The sequence below is a fragment of the Musa acuminata genome, chromosome BXJ1-8 (assembly GCF_036884655.1).
Source record: "Musa acuminata AAA Group cultivar baxijiao chromosome BXJ1-8, Cavendish_Baxijiao_AAA, whole genome shotgun sequence".
Classification (NCBI taxonomy): domain Eukaryota; kingdom Viridiplantae; phylum Streptophyta; class Magnoliopsida; order Zingiberales; family Musaceae; genus Musa; species Musa acuminata.
Window position 1 is genome coordinate 47,464,077 of NC_088334.1, and position 20,500 is coordinate 47,484,576.

The 20,500-nt window shown below is 45.0% G+C and overlaps 2 protein-coding genes across 4 annotated transcripts; one reads left to right on the top strand and one right to left on the bottom strand.

The window, feature by feature from the left end:
- Positions 1-323: 323 nt before the first annotated feature.
- On the bottom strand, positions 324-4,115 carry LOC135588337 (AP2-like ethylene-responsive transcription factor ANT). The gene is made up of 9 exons (XM_065080414.1): positions 3,423-4,115; positions 2,691-3,327; positions 2,420-2,502; positions 2,272-2,280; positions 2,077-2,165; positions 1,922-1,995; positions 1,784-1,834; positions 1,641-1,717; positions 324-1,252 (listed from the first exon to the last, which is right to left on the bottom strand). Exons 1-9 carry the CDS (start codon positions 3,745-3,747, stop codon positions 615-617), a joined length of 1,983 nt encoding a protein of 660 aa, XP_064936486.1. The 5' UTR covers positions 3,748-4,115; the 3' UTR covers positions 324-614.
- Positions 4,116-13,680: 9,565 nt separating this feature from the next.
- LOC103996183 (growth-regulating factor 6) lies at positions 13,681-18,961 on the top strand. 3 transcript variants are annotated; one of them, XM_009417038.3, is made up of 4 exons: positions 13,681-14,270; positions 14,985-15,203; positions 15,736-16,072; positions 17,831-18,961. In XM_009417038.3, the coding sequence occupies exons 1-4, from the start codon at positions 13,865-13,867 to the stop codon at positions 18,669-18,671; spliced, it is 1,803 nt and encodes a 600-aa protein (XP_009415313.2). In that variant the 5' UTR covers positions 13,681-13,864; the 3' UTR covers positions 18,672-18,961. The 3 variants fall into 3 exon arrangements, with proteins under 3 accessions (XP_009415313.2, XP_018685067.2, XP_018685068.2); XM_018829522.2 differs by lacking the exon at positions 13,681-14,270 and adding an exon at positions 14,303-14,723; XM_018829523.2 differs by lacking the exon at positions 13,681-14,270 and adding an exon at positions 14,748-14,863.
- Positions 18,962-20,500: the final 1,539 nt, after the last annotated feature.

Genomic DNA, 20,500 nt, shown 5'->3' on the forward strand with positions numbered 1-20,500 from the left:
TGTCACTTCAGGCAGCAAGCAACCTATTAGACATTCGATAACAAAATTGCAAGCTGCTGGAAGTCTTGCTGAAATGAACAATCAAGTATATATGTGTATGAATTATGATGGTAAAGAAATATGCCCGGGAAAGTGGTAAAAGAGAACATATCTGTATGAATTACGTTGGTTTTCCTCGATAATAGTTCACCGAGTTCTCACGATCATCAATGTGGGACGATCAATATATCGAAAGCAGAACACACAGATAAAGGTTTTAGCACAGGGAGCAGTGAGGAGAGAGGGTCAGCGATGGTGGTCAAAAAGTTGGCACTGCACCGCCGTAAGAAATCCAACTTTTCTTTCTTGTTGACTAACTAAACATCATTTCATACAATGACATCATTCTCTCTAACCCTGAAGCCCCACTGTGTTTGGCAGTGTTCTCCTCCAAAATGGCCCCAGAGTTAGAAAGAGAAAGACCTAACCTACTGACATGTTAAAAGCCTGCTCTAACCATCTCGTCACCCACTACCAGTCTCTTCGTTTTCTGCATCTGCCACGTCTCTCTGTTTCTCTCTCTATCGAGGTTCTCCTTCATCAGCTTCCAATGCTCTGCCATCGCAACAGTAAGATTAAGCATCACCCCATGCAGCAAAAACTGGCATCTGAGACATGGATATCGTTGGCCTGAGCTGAGCAGGTGGAACCCAAGAACTTATGGTGGTAGAACCAGTGAACTTTGGTGATGCCTTGCCATACATCAATGAGAAACCAGTCCCATCATGATGACCCTCTTCCGGGGAGCAGCCCACGGTGGCCATCGTTGATGCTGGGTTTGCTGCGTGGCAGTTTCCGATCTTCTCCAAATCACGCAGCCCTTGCGCTGGACTCAAGCTTTCCACAACCAGACCATGAAGAACAGGTGAGAACTCCATGGGGCTCCTGTAGTCGCCACCGCCTCCCAGGGACTTGGGATCATGCGATTCTGATGAAGGCGGAGCTTGCTGAGCCGAATGGAAGTCCATCTTCCAACCCGAACCACTGCTACTGTTTTCTTCCACAAGATCTTTGCAGCCACTTTGTTCTGGGGTTGGTTCTTTTCCTGCGTCATTAACCTTGGTTCTCCTCGCCAGCTCTCCCGATAACAGTGTGCTGCTAGCCATTATCTTGTCGACGTCGTATCTGGTTATGTCAAAGTTGGTGACTGCATTTACCCCACGAAATTTGATTGCAGCGATGTCATAGGCTTCGGCAGCTTCTTCTTGTGTACCTGAAAGTTCCATCTCACTGCTGAGAACCAGGGCTGCATGCTTATGTGAGAACAGGGATCTTATTAATCCATGTACATAGCTAAACAAATCTTCGAAGGCCAAACTATATATGGTTCTTACTTTTTCTCTGTAGACTAAATCAATCAAACAAAGTCTTATTAACAGCATTCCTCAAGGCTTCTTGATATGCTAATAACTTTCTTGTACAACAGAGGCCTGCAATTACGTGATCTACTCTTTTAAGTTTGAACTTGTACAACAGCTCACAGAAGCTTTGGCAACTCTTATAAGGCAGAGCATGACAGGAGGCCAGCATAAACAAAACCAAGTATTTATGTGAAAGCTATAGGCTTTTACTTCAAACTGTAAACTTGGCAGCAAACTTACTGAAGGTTCCGAGGTACAGATCTTTGTTCCCGGCAACCCTACCAATTCGAGCTTGCCACCTTCCGTGTTGGTGGTGCCTGAAGAGAAATGTTAGTTACAAAGATAGCAAGGGTTGATGCTTGATCTCTAAGAGCTGAAGTAACCTTGTGACTCCTCGGTACATGGAAGCCCCTCGTGAGAACCCAGTGCTGTTCCTGTAGTCCGATTGATGCAAAGAAATGAAGCCCTTGACAAACACCACTCGGAATCGGAGTATGAAATGGAAGAAAGGAGATTCGCACCTTCTCAAGTGGGCAACGTACTCTTGCCTGGTCATGTTCTTCATTTCTTCGAGCTCTTCTTGGTAGCTCTCCAACTACACGAAAACCAATCCATTGCCAGTACTCAATGTCACAGTATTGCAAGTCTCAAGAAGATTTGAACTCATGAATCATACCGGGAAGTTGATATGTGTTGATGGCCCCCAATACTTTAATGCAGCCAAGTCATACGCTCGAGCAGCTTTCTCCTCCATGTCATACCCCCCTGAGAGTTTGAGGTGCGAGATGATAAACTTGAGCTAAATCATGTACAAGTTCGAAGTAGAAAGGAGGGAATAGAAACAGAGAATATGAGTTCAAGGAAAGCGTACCAAGATAAACTGCAGGAAAGCATAATGGTTATGGCATTCTCCCAGACCAAGAACATGACCAACAAGAATTCATCGTTTTGTAGTTAGTTTAGCTTAGTTGAATCTTCAGCATTAAGAGAAATAAGCTGATTTTATTGACTCAGCTCACCTTGCTTTCCTTTCCTTGTCTGACCTTCTTGCTTGCAAGTGTTGTCCCAAAGATGTGCTTCGTATCTACCAGTCCACCGATGCCTGATGCATGAATCACATGTAAAGGAATCATCATAAACTTTTGCTAGAAAAAGATGATCATGAGGAACACACTTACTTGATTCATGTCAACAAGCATGTAAAGTTTGCAGAAACATATCAGAAAAATCAAACAAAAAATAGTAAGGAGGACGGTGGCGGAAGGTTTTCACGACTATAGGCCTACTGACCTTGTAACACCTCTATACTGAGATGTTCTCTGCCCAAATGTGTCGATGGATTTCCTGTGAACCGGTTGCTTCTGGCCCCCTTTGCCGTTCCCTCTCTTTTTTGGCGCATCTAAATCCATGCACTCAGTTGGAGCGGCAGTGGCGATGTGCAGTGGAGCTGTGATGCAGCTGGACTGAGATCCAGGGCTCATGGACAAGCTCAGAGACTGCAGCTCCCCATAACCCATTGCACCGACAGGGCCGGTTCCGAGGCCTCCTTCCTCGCACAACGCGTTTCCGCAACCATTGTAGTGCCTGTCCACCCAACTTTTCAGGCTGGGAATCCCTTCGTATGCCGTTGATCCTTCCCCCATCGTGGCCTCATACATTTCATGGCTCGTCAGCCCGGAGCACATTCCTTCTTGCAATGGCTGGAAGTAGAATTGCTGTTGCTGTTGCGCTTGAATCTGTTGTCTGCGGAGATGGTCCAGAGAGTGGTTTCTGTTGCCCTCGGTCTCGGATTCTTTGCTGTAGTGTGTGTTGTCTAAGCTTAACGCCATTGCTGCCCTGCCATTGTTCCCAAACTGGTGATGGATCCCCATGTGTGGTCCGCCGCCAAGAAAGTCCTCCAGCTTTGGTGATGGAGATGGCACCAATGCTTCATCGCATTGAGATACGAATAAGAACCATGACAAGCGTTTTTGGAATGTTTTCTTGAAGAAACTATATATATGCGAAGAGCGTTGGGCAAACCTTGCTGCTGGGATCTGCTGAGAGCTTCCATGATGCACAGAGACCCATCAGACTTCAGTGGCATGACAGATAGCTGAGAGTAAAGTCCTCCGTTCGGACCTTCCATCCCGTAGCATATCCTGGAGTTGTTTACCTGCGGCGAAAGGAAGATGCTGCATGGTACTGCAGACGAAGCGGCGGCGGCAGCGGGTTGTGTTTGGCGATGATGGCTGGCATGGTCTTGGTGATGATGTGGCTCCGCAGGCACCTCCATATTCATGTGTGTGAAGAGAGAGAAACCCAACCAGTTGTTGCTGTTGTTGTTGCTGCCGCTCATGGGTTTCATTTTCTCCTACCACCGCAAGGGATTCCGAACGAAGCTCAATCGCAAGAGAGCATGGCTAGACGGTTGGATTTCCTAGCTGCTCAGAACCCTCATGGAGGACACAAACCAATCGCCCAGCACAAGAGGAGAACAAACAAGATCATTTAAACCAAGCAAAAAGGAATGAGCTCCCACAGGCAGATGCTTCACAACATCAGACCTACGCCACCCAGTGGTGATGTGTTCCGAGAAGGGACATGGTTGTGGCTTTTTCTTTCCTTTCCCATCTCCCTGTGTTGAGTTCCCAGGCAATCTACTGAGAACCCTTACCAGAAATTAAGAAGACTTTGCACTAATCACTCGCAAGGAGAACTCTTCCAAAAAGCACAAGATCAATGCAAAGATCGTCAATGGGAAGAAGCCCCTTCTCTCTCTCTCTCTCTCTCTCTCTCTATATCTTATGCTAGCTTTCGAGCTAGATGGTGGTCAGATGGCTAAGCAAGGCTGCTGCCTTTACAGTCTAATGGCCATGAGATACAGCTGCAGGAAGGACGACTGTCCAACTTGTCACTTCACTACAGTACTTCACGTACTATGACACAGTGAAATCCAAGTATCCCTGATTAAATATATTTGTCCACATAAATATTAAGCGACCGAAAAGAGGACGACACATTCACGGAGAGTGTAAGTAAGAGATGATACTGATATTAGGGAAAGAAAACTGGGAGAAAATAGGTGTCCTTTGTGAATAGGGGATGAGAAGATGGTTTTGCCATAACTTTACATGTCCATATGAACCTCCTTATGCCCTTTTATGGACCACATATAGACGACAACTGCTTCAGGAGAGCATGTCAATCTATGCTTCCAATTAGGTAAGCCTATTATATTCCAGGAATTATGAGGAGAAGGCCCGAATTCATGCAAGTAAACAGAGGATTATCATATTAGCCACAGAAGAATCTGAGCAGTTTCAGACTCCAAGCTAATCATTTTTTTCAAGTCAAACAGTTGAAGCGAGGGATTTAAGCATGCAATTGAAGAAAGACCATCAAAGCTTCTTATGTTGTTATTATTAGTCTTAAAATACAAGTTAAAGTGTCTTATTAGATCTTAAAAACTGATGCCTTGCTGGTAAGAATTTACATTCAGGCTAATTAAATCTTTGCTGACAACAATTTTTACTGGGATTAACATGCAATCTGCTTATTTTATCTGTGGTAATATCCTGGACCATTCTATGGTGGTAAAATCGTCGAGGTTGAACGATCTCCACAGAATTTCTACCGAGGCTTTTCTGTGATGCACGCATTGGTGGATGGCCTTCCCAGGGGGCAGATTCTCATGTGGGAATGATTTGGTACCAAAAAGGTTTAAAGGGAATGAAGTGAGGTCGAAGGGAAGATGAGAGAGAGAGAGAGGGGTTTCAAGGTACAAAGATCAACAGCAACGTATCCTTATACCCATCTCCATTCTGATTACTCCAATGATGGGTGTATCCACCGACTACGTACCACAAAAGCACTTTATGGTGAGAATGATGCCTCTCTCTCTCTCTCGGAGTAATCGCCTCGTCACACACTGTTCCCCGCTAACCCTCCTTTATCTAGAAGATAAACGTGAAGAACAATAATGAATAAAGAGCAAGTTGTGTCTTCTCCCCCTTCCAACTCATTTTGCCTTTACTCCATTATTCTTTACCTGATTGTTAAAGACAAAATAGATAGAAGCAAATTACAAGAAAAATAGACAAGTTGCAGCTTGATGGATGCCCCCAACATGGGCGACTGAGAGATGTAGAGCTCGAACACAAGGATGGATACAGCTCTGTGGCCTGTAGCAGTATCTAAAGGGACTTATCGGGGTGCAACTCTGGGAAGTGCATCCTCCGATGGGTCCCTTTAGATGCTGCCACTTATAACTACTATAATTCTGTTCATCCTCGATAATGGAGCCCCGTCAATAAATAAAATACCACTTCCATTGCCCTTCAGGTCATTGTGAAGACATGAAAATAGAATACCAAGTAGTTCTATGCATTGCATGAAACCGATATCGATCATACAAAAGATAAAGAGTCACATCTTTTGCGTGATCAGAATTCTCGACTCGGATCGAAATCGAACCAAGCCAGACGAGTTAATTCATTCGAAGGCCACCACCGACGTCAAATGATAACACCAACTTAGCACTCTACGCAAGTATAAGATCAAAAAGCGTGCTGAAGGATGGTAAAAAGGCACCTTGTTTCTATGTGCCAAGGGTAGATAAGAAACATAATTTGACGCGCCGACGAGATTGTAAGAGGAAGCAACGATGAGGTATATCTGTGAAAACGATGACCGGTAGTTCCTGTATCGATCATAAAATCTTGCTTGAAATATGAAGTACAGATCAATATAATATTTACCTGCTTGACATGCGGATATTGATATATCATTGTTCCAGTGCTTGAAAAGACGTACACGACCAGCTAATCAGATAGGAAAATAGTCGAATTGACCTATTCGATAATCAGTATCGCGCAGCACCAAATTGTTCCATGTTTTCTCTCTTAACATTCCGTCGATGAATTCTTGGATTTCTGCAACCGAGATGACATCCTTTTTCAACATGACATATATGGTTCCAAGATGACCTCACTTTGCCAAAGCATTTCGGTGTACGTTCACTTTTGACACTACTGTTCCTGTGCATGCGCAAGCCTCTGATGCTAAAGCAGTCTTTAGCTTTCTCTCTGCAACAAAATTGACCCTCGTCATCCTTTCTCTTTTTGATTTTTCATTCTGAAATAGAATGATAACTATCAGGAGAGTCTCTGAGGTCGACGAGAACACACTCATTTGCGACATTTGAGTTAGCAAAGAGAACAACGATAAAGACGAGTGGGTAGGCATGCAGCTTGGGAGAAAAGGAAACGAGGAGAGTTCTAGGCATCATCGGGTGGGTGGGTGGGGTGATAAAAGACGAGCCCATCCGCCCCCACCATGAAGGGTTTCAGCGGAATTAATCTACTGCTGGATAGGTTTGGGGTATACGGCACAGCTTCGCTCGCGGAGCGACTTAAGTCACAATGACTCGAGTCGAGACAAGAAAGCATTTCTCGTTGGGTGCACATGACACGGAGGACGGCAGTACAAACAAATGATTTGACAAGTCATGTTGCACCTTGTGGTACTTGATCGGAAGGTGTCTCAGACTGAGGAGGAACCAATGACCCCATCCATCCATCCATCCATCCCCAAATATTAAGCTCTCGCACAAGATGTTAATCCTTAAAACAAGTTTCGAGCAGGGTTTCAGAAAGAAGTGCCATGAATCCAGAATGTTTGTATATGGAAACTCGAGCGACGAGATAGGGGCAGTCAACTGTTTGATTAAAGTCCTGGTTATCCAAAAGTAAGTAGACGGGAAACAAAAGGTAGACGAAGGAGAGGCAAAGCTGAAATCACGTAGGCTTCAGCTGCTGCACAATAATAATGCAATTAAGGGCGGGTGGGGATCGTCTTTCACGTGGGAAGCACAAAACCCAAACAAAATCCAAGTAAGATCCCCTACAAAAGCGCAGATAGCCTAAAGGCAAAGGAGCAAGGTTCCCTATTTGGCAGCGTGAGAGCGACAAGAGCTGTGCGCTATAGAGTAGCGTCAGCTGATGCGAGAGAGAGAGAGAGAGAGAGAGAGAGAGGGTTCGCTGCAATCTCACAAGGAGAATTCCACTTTCCTCTGAGGCTCCAACTCCCGATTAAAGATCTCATTAAAGCCTCTTACTTCCCTGGCCCGTACCAGGCCTGCCATGCCCCAAGTTTTCACGCGCTTTTCTTTACCTTTAACCTCCTCTCCATCCCTCTCTATCTTTCTCTGGATGAATGAGGGGTCAACATCCAGCCCTCAAAGCCGTCCTAAGCTTCTTCCATCTCTCTCGTCTTGTGACCAGGATCGTCTATGGTCAGTTCATTATCCTCGAGTCCTTGTTCCCTTGTTTGCACTCCTGCTTCCACTTGCAGATATATGATGGAAAAGAGGAGACAGTGGGGACCTGCATCAGACCGCATTGATGACACAACCATCATGGAAAGTGGCTGGAATTGAAGGAGAAAGAACAGCTAAGCACGATAAAGCCAAGCCTCCCCCCCTCAGGGGGGAGGGAAGGAGCATTAGGACAAATCGCACGAATAACCACGCCTACAAGTCTACAAACACAGCGAGAGGACGACTCACTCCATGGTAGGGTCCTTGTGAAAGCGAACCAAATGGATGATGAAGGGCATGTTGCAACATTCCCATCTGTTGGCATGTGATTAAAGAAGGCGGGGACGGAGGCCAGAGCCTCCAATGCTAAAGTTGTCTTTAAAGGTCAATGCTGGCTGCTAAGGCTGAAAAGGAGCTCGTTTTGCCTCTTTCCTTTCGCTTTTCTTTAAGCATTGAAGCAGTGTGATTCAGGGAATGTTAGTGCTAAGTAGGACACTCATGAATCTAAGTTGGGATTGAGTTCACTGTGGGTGGCGTGGGCTTAGCTGAGCTCTTGCTGGTTACCATCTCATTGGATGCACGGAGGAGCTGCAATCATGGAAAGGGTGGATGGGAATCTATGTTGCTCTGCATCTGAAACGTATTATTATGTCAGTCGCGACATCACATGATCAGGGTGCCTCACCTGATCATTCTGAACAGAAACGCATCAAGGGACTGGAAAAGCTCATTACACCAGAAGCGAGCGAGGAGCCTTTGACCGCGCATGATGAGGACCCCCACCACCCCCCACCCTCCCCTCTCAAGATTCGCACAACCAAGCATCGATGGCTAGGATCGAATCCCTATCTCGATGCCGTACGACAGGAATCCTTTGGATGATCCCAGCTTAACACTGATCCTACTTCATCTGTGTGCGAGAAGTACTTGGTGCCTGGTGGCGTTGCAGAGGGTTGGAAGATCTTCCATGGATGTATGCATGTATTTATGCAAGAGAACGCTGAGACGTAGTTCAGTGAAGCTGGAACCACCAGCAGCAGCGGCTGCAGCAGCAGCAGCGGCAGCTAGTAAAGATGCCCCTGGCACGATTTGATGGAACCGAGACACCAAACGAGCCCCATTTATCTGGTCCAACAGGGAAGATGCTCTTTTGGGAGGACAATTGAAATGCTTTGCTGGTGTTTGGGGTTTTGCAAGGCGGTGGAGAATCTAAGACTTATGAAGCCAACATGAAATTATGGACGAAGAAGGTCTTCGGTCTTTAAGAATGACCAATCCAATATCTTCGCCCTCGCAGGAAACTTGAATGCTCGTGAGGGATTCCTCCCGGAGACTGCCTCTATCACAGTCCTGATGTGACCTGTGTGACCGATTCGATAGGTAACCTCACCCATCGTTCGGGACACGTAACGCTGTTCCTGCCAGAGGGAGGTAGAACACTGCTGTTTCCGGAGGTCATTGGTGTTCGATGTTTCCAAGGTCTTCGTCCTTCCATTCCCAAGCAGGATGAGGAGAGGAGCATCGTCCAAGAGGCACGGTGAGAACCAGAAGAACGCTTCGAGGCAACCCTCCCCCTCGAGACTACACGTCGCACATATGCAACGAGCTTCAACCCGAGTGCGAGAGGGGCGTCATTTCATGCAATCCGGTGGGCGACAGCAAATAGCGCCGCTCCTCCGCCACCCGGCTCAGGCCACAAATCAGGTCCCGAGAAGATGACGTGACGCACATTAACGGGGGAATTTGCGGCGACGTCCAAACTGCTTGGGCGCCAGCCCAACACCGATCATCTATTTATGGGCCGACGGCAAAAAGGATCGATCTATTCGGCCCGAGGCTCGCCTATGAGCCTTCCCACATCTCTTTCGACTGTGACCATCTTTTCTCGCAAGCAACAATTGGCGAACAAGCAACTCTACAATTTCATTTCCAATAGTTTACTCCTAAGAGATCTAGATCTATAACTCATTTTAAAATCATGTGATCCTTTTAATCCTGCAAAAAGGTGCTTGTGCACATCAATAGTTAATAACATATCATACTACCTTTACATATAAAATACATGTAGATCGGTAAATCAACTCCCAAATAGATTGTTTATGTCACGAAACCCAACTCTAAGAACGTGTGACGATGCTTTTTCTACCGCATATTGTATTGTTTATTGCCGTATCATTGAACTAATCAACGCCTCCACCATTCGCATGTGAGCCAAGGCACGCATATGCGCTTGGTTCGAGAACGAGAGAGACGGCTTGCCACGGAAGAGGATAAGATATATACACATAGGATATGGCATGTTATTCTCTGTGTCTTCTCTAGGCATGAAGGGCGGTAGCATCTTCATGTCTTCCTAGGAATGTGTAAATATAATATCCAAAGGCAAGACTTCTCTTTTGTTTTCTTCCTACCATGGCCAAGACACATGATGACATATTTCTTGGTTCTGATCGAATAATTCCGATATGTTTTTGTTTCTTGGGTTCCCAGCGTCAAGGGAGAGCGCGGAGGTTGATGACCGACTCTACAGAGCTAGTGGTAATCAATAGCCACCATCCATGATAACGATGGAGTAAGAAATGCCTATTTGGATCCATGGCGTGGGCTGAATCCAGGTATTAAAATATGAATCATGTGCTTGTTTGATGCAAAGAGAATATTGATTGACACTGAGGCACTCTGACTGGATCATCTCTAGCATTGCACCATTTTAAAGAGCATGCTGATTACCCACACTTCATTTTTGAGAATGTTTCTGCTATCTGATTAGCTCCAGGAATGAGACAGTAAGCAGAAGAAACAGATGCAGCTGTTTGTGTGTGTATGATTCCATTCTGATCATTTCTGAAATATGCCAAAAACATGGCAGTCTTACTGGGGATGCTTTCAACAATCCGTAGATTATAATTCAACCATTGGAAATGCATCGATGCCAAAAGCAAGTGCAATTGGCGCAGTAGAAGGTTGCTTCCACCAAAATGATTTAGGGGAAGACATTGCTGGAACTAAAAAGAGCGAGACAACCATCTTGGGTTTATAGCACTGATTAAACTGACGTCGGACGATGGTTGGGCTCGCATGCAACGAAGGAGGATATCGATGATCTGGTTAACGACGACTTGGATGTTTGTTCCACTAGATATGAGGGGGTCACACTCACCAAGAAGATGGACCCGACACCACATTGCAAGTGCTGTATCTATCCCCCATGCAGTCCAGCTATAAATATCGTACCTTGTCCATTGTAACTACAGATCTTGAGGTAGGATATCAAATTTGATTGCACTCGAACAAGACAGAGACGGACAACGATGTTGATGCCAACGATGCCACCACCTTGGAACCGGCACTGTCGGTATTGAAGTGGCTGCTGCACAACACAAGCAAAACGAAGCACCGCTGCGGTTTGGATTGCTTGGTATGTGTGCGTGCACTCATCGAACACTTGCAAAACGTTGCGTTTCCTCAGCTCATCTCCCCCACAATTCGGAAAGCAAGCAAGTAGGCAGGGGCGTGAACGGTGAACAGCCCTAACAAAACCGAGGGATTTGTTTATGGAGCTTCTGCCGAGGCTTGCACTTCCCGAGGCCACCGATGTGGTCGTCTACGGCAACTCAGCGCATCTGTTCTTGTCTCCTGTCCCACAGAGCTTATTAGTTTTGGTGACTCCAAGCAGTAACGAGAAGGTCCCGAGTTAGGGTAAGGAGCTTGTCATCCTGGGCTCACCATTCCGGGGTCTCTCATGTCGTCCACGGACCAAACAGGGCATCAGGTTTCCTTGTCCTTGATTCGGGTAAATATGGACCAAACACGAATTAATGATGACATGAGATAAGAGAAAGATTTAGTTCGTTCTAGTCTCTCTCCGTCGTAGGTCATCGGAGAGGTGGATTGATACGTCGCGTCCCTATCATGCGTTGCTGTTGGATTCCCCTGTTGGATGAGAGATGACACGGATAGCCGCATGACTGATGGAGATGGACCATGGAGGGATTAGGTTGGGTCCATGGGGAGCACAGCTCGAAAACAACGTACCGTCTCCCTCCTCCTCCTCCTCCGTCGGTGTCGAGGACACCCTAAGTCCACCTTAAAGCTCCCTCCGATTTGATGGCACCAAAGGATAGGTCCATCATTTGTTGTGGCTGTAGAAAGGAGTGGGGTGAACAGAAGAAGCTCACTGCTCGTGGAATCTTCCTCCACCACCTTTGCGAGCAAAAAGAGAAGGCTCCTCTGCTGGGCATGTGGTGTGGCGACCGAGAGAGGACAGTGCTCATTGTAACTTCTCATCCATCCTCTTCTTTTTCTGGCTTGTCCACGCAATGCTTGCTCTCTTAATTATCTCCTTCTTTCTCTCTGTCAACACGTAAAACGCCTGCCTTCGTCTCTCCATGTGCATATACGCTTGCCGTGCTACAATACCATCAAATGTCGTCTCCAACATTCGCCGACGAATTACCATTACGATCGGAGGATTTCAATTGCTGCCCCCCAAACTCTCTCATCCGCTCCCGCATTAAATACATTTTGTATTTGTCTCTTCAATCCCAACCCAACCGCGTTGGCCACATTAATTACCAACACCTACTAACGCGCTCGTGTTAATTATTACCTGATGTCGGTGATTCGAGGAATTGGATGTTGGCAGCGCGAGAAATGTCTGTTTGCAACTCGTGAATCTACCAAACCAATCGCAATAAAAAGAAATCAAAGAAACGTGGATAAAAACGATGCATCATCAGCTACAATCTACATCTACAACATAAACCGTGAATCAACCTGTGCTTCCATCCTAGGCGTTGCTCAGCCATATCTTTACCGCTCCAAGCTACTGCTGCATGGACTGTGTGACTCATGAGCTACATCATCTTAGCTTTCGGTTGTCGCTTCAATCTATCCTTCTTCGAATGAGGATCGTGAAAGATTCCCAAATCGCCATTAGAAAGAAAAAAAAGCATCAATCGTACTCTACGTTGAACAAAAAATAAAATATAGGTTCAGAAATTATCCTATTCCAAAGCAAGCAAAAAGGGTAAGGAAGCAGCGCCAAAGGCATGACCTCCTCCTCCATAAAACAATCTCCATGCATGCACATGAGGAGGAGAGACCTGGCTATTTGTTTACGAACAAATGGGAGGGGGACAGAAAGTCCACAAGGCTTCCATGGATGTCAAAGCTGGGAGACGGGTTGTGGTGTGTGTGTGAGTAGGGAGGGCTTTCGCCTTCCCAACGCATGCACCATATTAGTTTGACCGAGAGACCTGCCAAAGGAGGAGCTCGGAGACAAAACCCAAGTAGGCTTCCAGCACAAACAAAAGAACACCCATTGAGGTGCAGGGATCACGTGAGCGGAGGGCTGGACGACGCGCTGGTTATAATACAGATGTCACCGTGAGTTTGACGAATCATGGTGTATTGGAATGCAGCATAATAAGAATAAAAGTCTTCCTAGAGACCATATTGATACCAAGTTTACGGGAGATGACAGGCCTGATGACATACTCATCTGTATAGATACACTCGGAAAAGTTGCAAGAATAATGCAACGAACGGCGCTGAGATGAGCAGTTCAAGAAGCAGCAGCACACCGTCCTCTTTCCCCCCCCCCCCCCCAGTAAAAGGGCCACTTTTCGGCCGACTAAAACGCCTACTGCGTTCCTCCTCACTTCGCAGTGTTCGCTTGGCTGAGATTGCCCCGAAAGAAGGACAGTCTCTGAAGACACACACTCCCGTAGCCCTTTTCTTGTAGCCTGCAGCATAAATGATTTCGTATCATTCTAATCAACCAGAAAATGAATGTGTTCATCATTTTACTAACGCATATAAGCACACCATCTTCCGTATGTGTAATATCACAGTTTTTCTAAATGTCCTTTTGTAAATATGTCCAAAAGGGAGTGCATTCTCTCTCTCTCTCTCTCTCTCCACCAATAATTTACTTTCACCACACCCCCCACTCCAGAAAAGAAAACCAGCCTGGTTTTCTGAGATCTATTCCAAACCATAAGAACTTCACTCTTACCTTCCTTTTTCACTACCCATCTTAGAAATGCTTCCTTTCCTGATCCCACTCTTCTGCTCTCTCTCCCTCAGCCTCCCATCCCATGAACCCAGCTTCCCACACATTGCTTCCTTGGTCATATAGTGGGCTCAGGCGGTGGTGGAGGAGATGGACTTGGGTGGGGTGCTGGGCATGGATGCATTAGTGGGAGCCTCATCTGAAAGTGGCAACCTCTTCTCTTCTTCCCTGCTCTCCCAAGAGACCGAGGTCGGCAGGCAAAGAGGAGTCTTTCTGTCTGCTTTTCACAAGCATGAAAGGCCTGCTGAACCTGCGGACTACGATTTGAGATCCTTCAAGATGGCCAGGAGTGAGGCATTGGTTTCGGCGTCGACAAAGGCAGCTCATTTCCTCCACAGATCTAACTCCCTTCCTCTCCTTCCTGACGGAGAGCAAATGCTCAGCTTCTCAACGACATCCAAGCAGAGTGACATGGCTATCGCCAGCGATGGGACCTTGCCTTACTACAACCACCCATCGGCGCCTTCCTCAACACAATGTTATCTCAGAAATGCAGGTAACCAGCACCCCGCACATGCTATTGATGTTTGGCTCAAGAAGGCCTTCTTTTGGGGGTTTGGTACTGGTCTCTCATTCACCATCGGAGGGCAGCGAAGTGGGTGGACTCTTTGATTCCAGTGTTTGATTGGAGGACGGTCTTTTCGTAGAATTTTTTGATCCTTTTGTTTTCAGTCTTATCAAGAAAAAAAGCTGACATCTTTCTCTCCTCCTCTCCACCTTTCTTTTTTCTTTGGCCTCCCCTGCTATTTGGTTCCTGTCGTCCGAGGGGTGGTTTTGGGACTACCGGCTGTGTCTTTCTTCTCGTCAGGGAAAGTAGCAAGGGACAAAAAGATCAACAAGAAGAAGAAAGGGCAAATGAACCATCCCCTCTTATTCTCTCTGATTCTTGTTGGTGCCCTCACCACCCCTCTGTTACCTCCCTCGAGGAAGCCGATGCCAAGACATGGGGGTGAAAATATGACATCTTTGATGTTTATGTAGTTTGATGTGCTTCCTTAAATGCTGCAGGCAAAGGCATGGAAGCTGTGAATCTTCTGCCAGGACCCTTGAGGGCTCTGCAGATGTCGTTATTTTCAAGAATACGTTCATGTTCTTCTCCTCATCTTTCTCCTGCATTCTGTTGCATCTGCTCGTCTTATCTGATATGGTGCTGTAGTTCCGGCTTGCCCTCTCACATTTGTTCCTCACGTTTTCCTTTCTTCTGTTCCAGCTTTGTATTCCGGAAGCTCTAATGCGAACATGCAAGGGGTTCTGGCGAGGGTCAGGGGACCCTTCACTCCGTCTCAGTGGCTGGAGTTAGAACACCAAGCCTTGATCTACAAGTACCTCGTTGCAAATGTGCCCATACCGGCCACTCTGCTCATTCCCATCAAGAGAAGCCTCGGTGCTTCTGGGTTCCCTCCCCTGTCAGCTGGATCTTTTGCTTCAGGTACTCGTAGGTCGTCATTTGTTGCTGTCGCCGCATTTGCTTGATGCATGTATGCTTGCTTCTGAATGCGGTGGTTATTATTTGCAGATTCTCAAGAAAAAATGTGATTTTTTGCATTGAAGAGATCTTAACTCTCTGACATCTTTATTAGGAAGAAAATAAGTTGAAGTCGCTTGTTTTCTGTAGATACGCACAATCTTTTTGACAGCTCCTTTAATCGCTCATTGTGATACATTTTATATCTAAAAGTCTGCATATGTAATTACATTTTGATAAGGATTTTACAACAAGTTACCCCCTTGTTTCCTTACTGCTTAACCTTTTGGGAATAGTGGTAGTGCAGCTAACACTTCATCCGTGTCTGCCTTTTCCCTTGTAAATCCGATAATCTCGATGAATGCTTGTTTATGGATAAAGGGATGATCAAACATCTTAAATGTTGTATACATTTTGGGACCTTTTGGATGCTGAAAGCTCTTATTTCACAAACATTCGATGGCTATATTGCTGTTAACTACTTTGATTGTTGCAGTTGGATGGGGACCATTCCATCTGGGGTATTCTGGAAATGCTGATCCGGAGCCTGGTAGATGCCGTCGGACTGATGGGAAGAAATGGCGGTGCTCAAGAGACGCAGTTGCTGACCAGAAGTACTGTGAGCGACATATCAACCGGGGCCGCCATCGTTCAAGAAAGCATGTGGAAGGTCAAACTGGCCATGCCGCGAAAGCAGTGTCCGTCATCACATCGTCGCAGTCAGCTTCAGCTGTTCCTGATGCCATTTCATCTGGTAGCCTCACCAATTCACAGCGGCAGAGTAAAAGCTTGCAGTCAAACATCGCTGATCCTTTCCATGCACAGTCCAATGGGTAGGAAATTACTGATGATTCTATTGTCTTTCACTTTCGATATATAAATAATTAGATGGCTTCGACACTTTAAATCACCTTTCTCTTTCGATGAGTAAAATAGATGCCCTTTAACACTTCGGCCCTGTTTTGCTTTCACGATGAAGATACCTGTATGGTTAGTGGGTCGATCGGTATAACAAGGAAATAAGAAAAGCTGCTCCATGTATTTATTCCTGAAATTATATTCCATGGATATTTACGTTCTAGCTATTGTTATAAAGAATACTTGAATGTTTGATTAGTTCAAATTATATGATATGTTTGAGTTTTTAGGTCATAAACTTCTTTTTTAATAGATGAGATTTCTATGTTCTATATTTGACTTGTATCTAAAAAATAGTGAACATGTCAGCATCTGGATTGCCCTTTTATTATGTAGTAAAAAAAACTAAAAACTCAGATAACTTTGGTGGGCAAATTCAAACATGTTAAATATATGGTGCAAGAGACTATTGGGTAAAGGCAATTTTCTTATCACTTTATTGATTCTCAATTTTTATAATACCCATGAAAAACTCTTTTAGACTTACATTCTTACCAATAAGATGCTATTAGGGCTTAGATACATGTTAAATCCATGCATTGAAACATTGGAAGGTGTGATCTTCAAGAATATTGCTTAATGGTAAATAAAACCAAGTTATATATGGTTTATGATGTAAGAAAGTCAAAAGGGTTGCTGGAAGCAACGTAAATTATGTGTTAAGGGAAACCATTCAGGTGAAAACATAAAATAGGTAATTTTAGGCAAAGTTTCAAATGTTTGAGAGCAAACTTCAAAATGTACAGTATAAGAACTATGGAAAAGACAGAACATTGATAAAAGTGAATTGTCTTTGTGCATTTCATGAGAACAACTAAATCTTACTTTTAATAATGGTATTCAGTTACATCTTCATGAACTATTATTGCATGGTGCTTTATATGCATTTCGAATAAACTGGTAACGATGTAATAAGACATCTAATCAAAGATAAGTAGTTGGAAAAGCTATAATTTGAAGTGGTGAAGTTTAAATCAGTTAGAATTCTAGTAATAAAAACTTAAAATGTACAGCAAGCTATCACAACTTGATTATTGACCTTTCATCTTATAACAGAACAAAACAGATTTTGTTCCTCTGTTGTCATTCAATTTCTTCTGTGTCACTTTATTTTGTCTTTGGGACTATATCAGGGTTGATTTTAATATGAGGGGCCACATTTAATATCTGCAGCATCACAATATTTTAGGGGACTAATTTTTCATCTTGCATGGCGGTATGTGGCAAGGTGTACCATAAGTGATTTGTAACAGGAAAACCTCATCTTGCATACACTTAACCTTCTCATCATTAGGAGATGCAAAATGCAAAACAACGCTGGATTCACTACCTTCTGCTAAATAGCTATCATAGGTTAACCAGATGTGCACCTGCAAGTGTCTTGTAAAGTATAGATCAATTTAGAATAAATATGTGGTGTTGTTTCATAAGTTTGCATTTATGCTGATTCAAAGTCTCTCTCTCATTATATGAAAGGTAACATCATGTGGTATATCACCAGTCCCTGTGACTTTCTTATTAAAACATGAATCAACAAGCATTTATGGTTATACTTTTAGATTTTGACATTGTATGTTTTGTTATACTGGAGAATGATTGGTTCTCAGGTCACTTGGTAAATATGTGCCTTTCGATGTGATCCTCATGTAATCTTGATCTATGTTCTTCCGCAGGGTGCTGATTAACAAAGAAGATCAAAATGATCCTTCGCAGAATTCAAAGGGCCTGTCCGTGCTAAGTCCTGTGAACCAGAATTCCATGAACAACTTATTTCCCGTCTCAAAGCAACACAATCCCTTTGAGGAGACCTCATCGGGAAGGGACTTTGGGTTCATTTCCACTGATTCACTTTTAAATCCTCCCAGCAGTTCATTCTCTGATAACATCAGTTTTATCCCGAACTCAAAGCCTGAGGTACATTCCCATCCCCTTCGACACTTCATTGATGTCTGCCCCAAAACCCAGTCTGATCGTTCAACCGTCACCTGGCCTGATGTAGAAGACACACAACTTAATAAAACCCAGCTGGCTATCTCAATCCCCATGGCTTGCTCTGACTTTTCATCTTCATCCTCATCCAACTATGACAAACTGCCACTTTCACCTCTCAAGTTATCGAGGGAATATGATCTAGTTAACACAGGTCTAGGAGTAGGTTTGCTGAATGAAGTGTGTCATCAACAGGTTTGTTGGAAACCGGTCTCCTGGGAGGCCTCCATGGCTGGACCTCTGGGGGAGGTTCTGACCAGCACTAATCACACTCCCAAGAACCAAAGCAAGAACTGCTCATCATCATCATCGCTAAACTTGTTGAGCGATGGTTGGGACTCGGGCTGTCAGTTAGAATCTTCACCGACTGGTGTCCTGCAGAAGGCTTCATTTGGTTCACTGTCCAGCAGCACTGGAAGCAGCCCCAGGGCAGAGAACCTGAAGATTCATGAGAGCACTGGCAGCCTGTGTGACGACCTCCTCGGTTCAACAATTGTAAATGCTCCTACTGTTCCCTCGTTGTGACCTTCTGACAGGACCACCATGAGAAGATGCATCATCATCAGAATGAAAGAAAATGAGATGATGGCTGTTGGTAACTAGTGGCGACTTTGCTAATCAAGAACTTGGATACATTGGGTTCTAATTTTATAGCTGTGTTGTTTACTTGTTCTTTTGTCTCTGTACCATGTCCTATGTTCAGAAACAGCTCTGGATGACTCAGAATTGTTGCCTTCAGAAACAAATGCTAAGCTTATATTGCCCTGTGTTTGTATGCAGCTATCTGTTATCGGACTTCCAATTCGGCTTGACAATGTCTGATGATTTCAATATGAAATTTTCCCTTCAGGCATTAGGTTTTCTGACTGCTCTACATAACTTATCAAGTGCTTGGAGGAACCATGTTTGCAATTTCTCAGTACTTACTATCATGTTTCTTGATATAACCTCTGTTGATAAGAAGGAAATGCTAATTATTTTGGCACACCTTCCTACCTTGTTATCGACAATTTGTTGAGTAAAAAATCTCGATTTTGTTCTTGTGCAAATATTATCCTCCAGTCCATGGTTGCTTTCGAGTGAACTACTCCACATAGTTCATCTTGGTTTCCTGCAGGAGCAGCAACATGAAAGTAGTTGAGAGCAGAATGCTTTGCAAAGATGCTGCACAAAGGACAAGAGTGTCTATGCCTGTATCTACCCAAGGCTTGAAGGCAACGTAAATCCAGCCGCCAGCTGCTACAACTCCGTCTGTTTCAGTTCAATCTTTCAAGAATCTTGTTCATGACAGCTAACATCTTAACATGCTGTCATCAGATCTTACCACACAGCGTCGCTCCTTTGATCAAAAGAGACAGTACATATATAATCTATTTACGGACAAAATCGAAAGACGGTAAGATCGCCGTCCAATCCTGCAAGTTCGTCATTACATCTAGACCAGTTGCATCTCCCAATAGATTAATCGGATCGATCCAAAGGCTGCAGACCCACACCGGAGGTTGCCTTTCCTTTACCTCTTCCATCTTAGTAAAGCCCCACGAAACACCTCTTCTTTCCCTCCACGCTTTGTTGCCACCTCTCTAAGAAATATTACTTGCGCTAGGGAGGCCATGAGCTTATTTATGCACCTCGCCATTTCTTTCCCCGACCACCTCACCAGCCAGCATACAGATGAGTAATTGCCACAGGTCCCGCTCCTTGGGGAGCATTCCTTTCTCCTCCGTGGAGGACAAGTCCGTCATGTCAATTGACAGCAACAGGGACCTACCAAGGCTGCAGGAAACCTTGAAGGTGCAACCCCCTCCGTGCCGGTCTCGGAGCCCGAAGACTACGCTGCATGGCTTCTACGTCCCCCTTCCTCCGATGCACGGTCCGGTCTCCTGTCGAGAGCTCTCCCCTTGTACGTCTCAATTGACCGCTTCTTTGCTGCCTACTTGGAATGCATCAAGAGCTCAAGTTGGCAACAAGGAAAGACACCAAAGGAGAGCAAGATACAAGAGAGGAGAGGCATTAACTCTCTTGCAAGGATGCGTGCGGGGTGAGAGAGAACAGCGTGGTGGCGGCCGTGCCGAAGCTTCCTGCTCTTCCTGCTTCGGAAAGATACCTGGAGTTCTCCTGTCATGGGTCCTTCAATTGCCATAAACATACTACTAAGCAAATACATGCGAGGAAGACGACCCAACATACACCAGTCCACTGTTGCATAAGATGACCGCACATATACAGTATCTATTTTGTTCGAACCTGTTCTCATGTGCTTTCGGAAATTAAACGTGATGTGCCTCAGCATTGGTTTTCTTCATGCAAGCTGATCTTAGCGCGTAAATTCTACAGTGGATGCCTTCCTAATG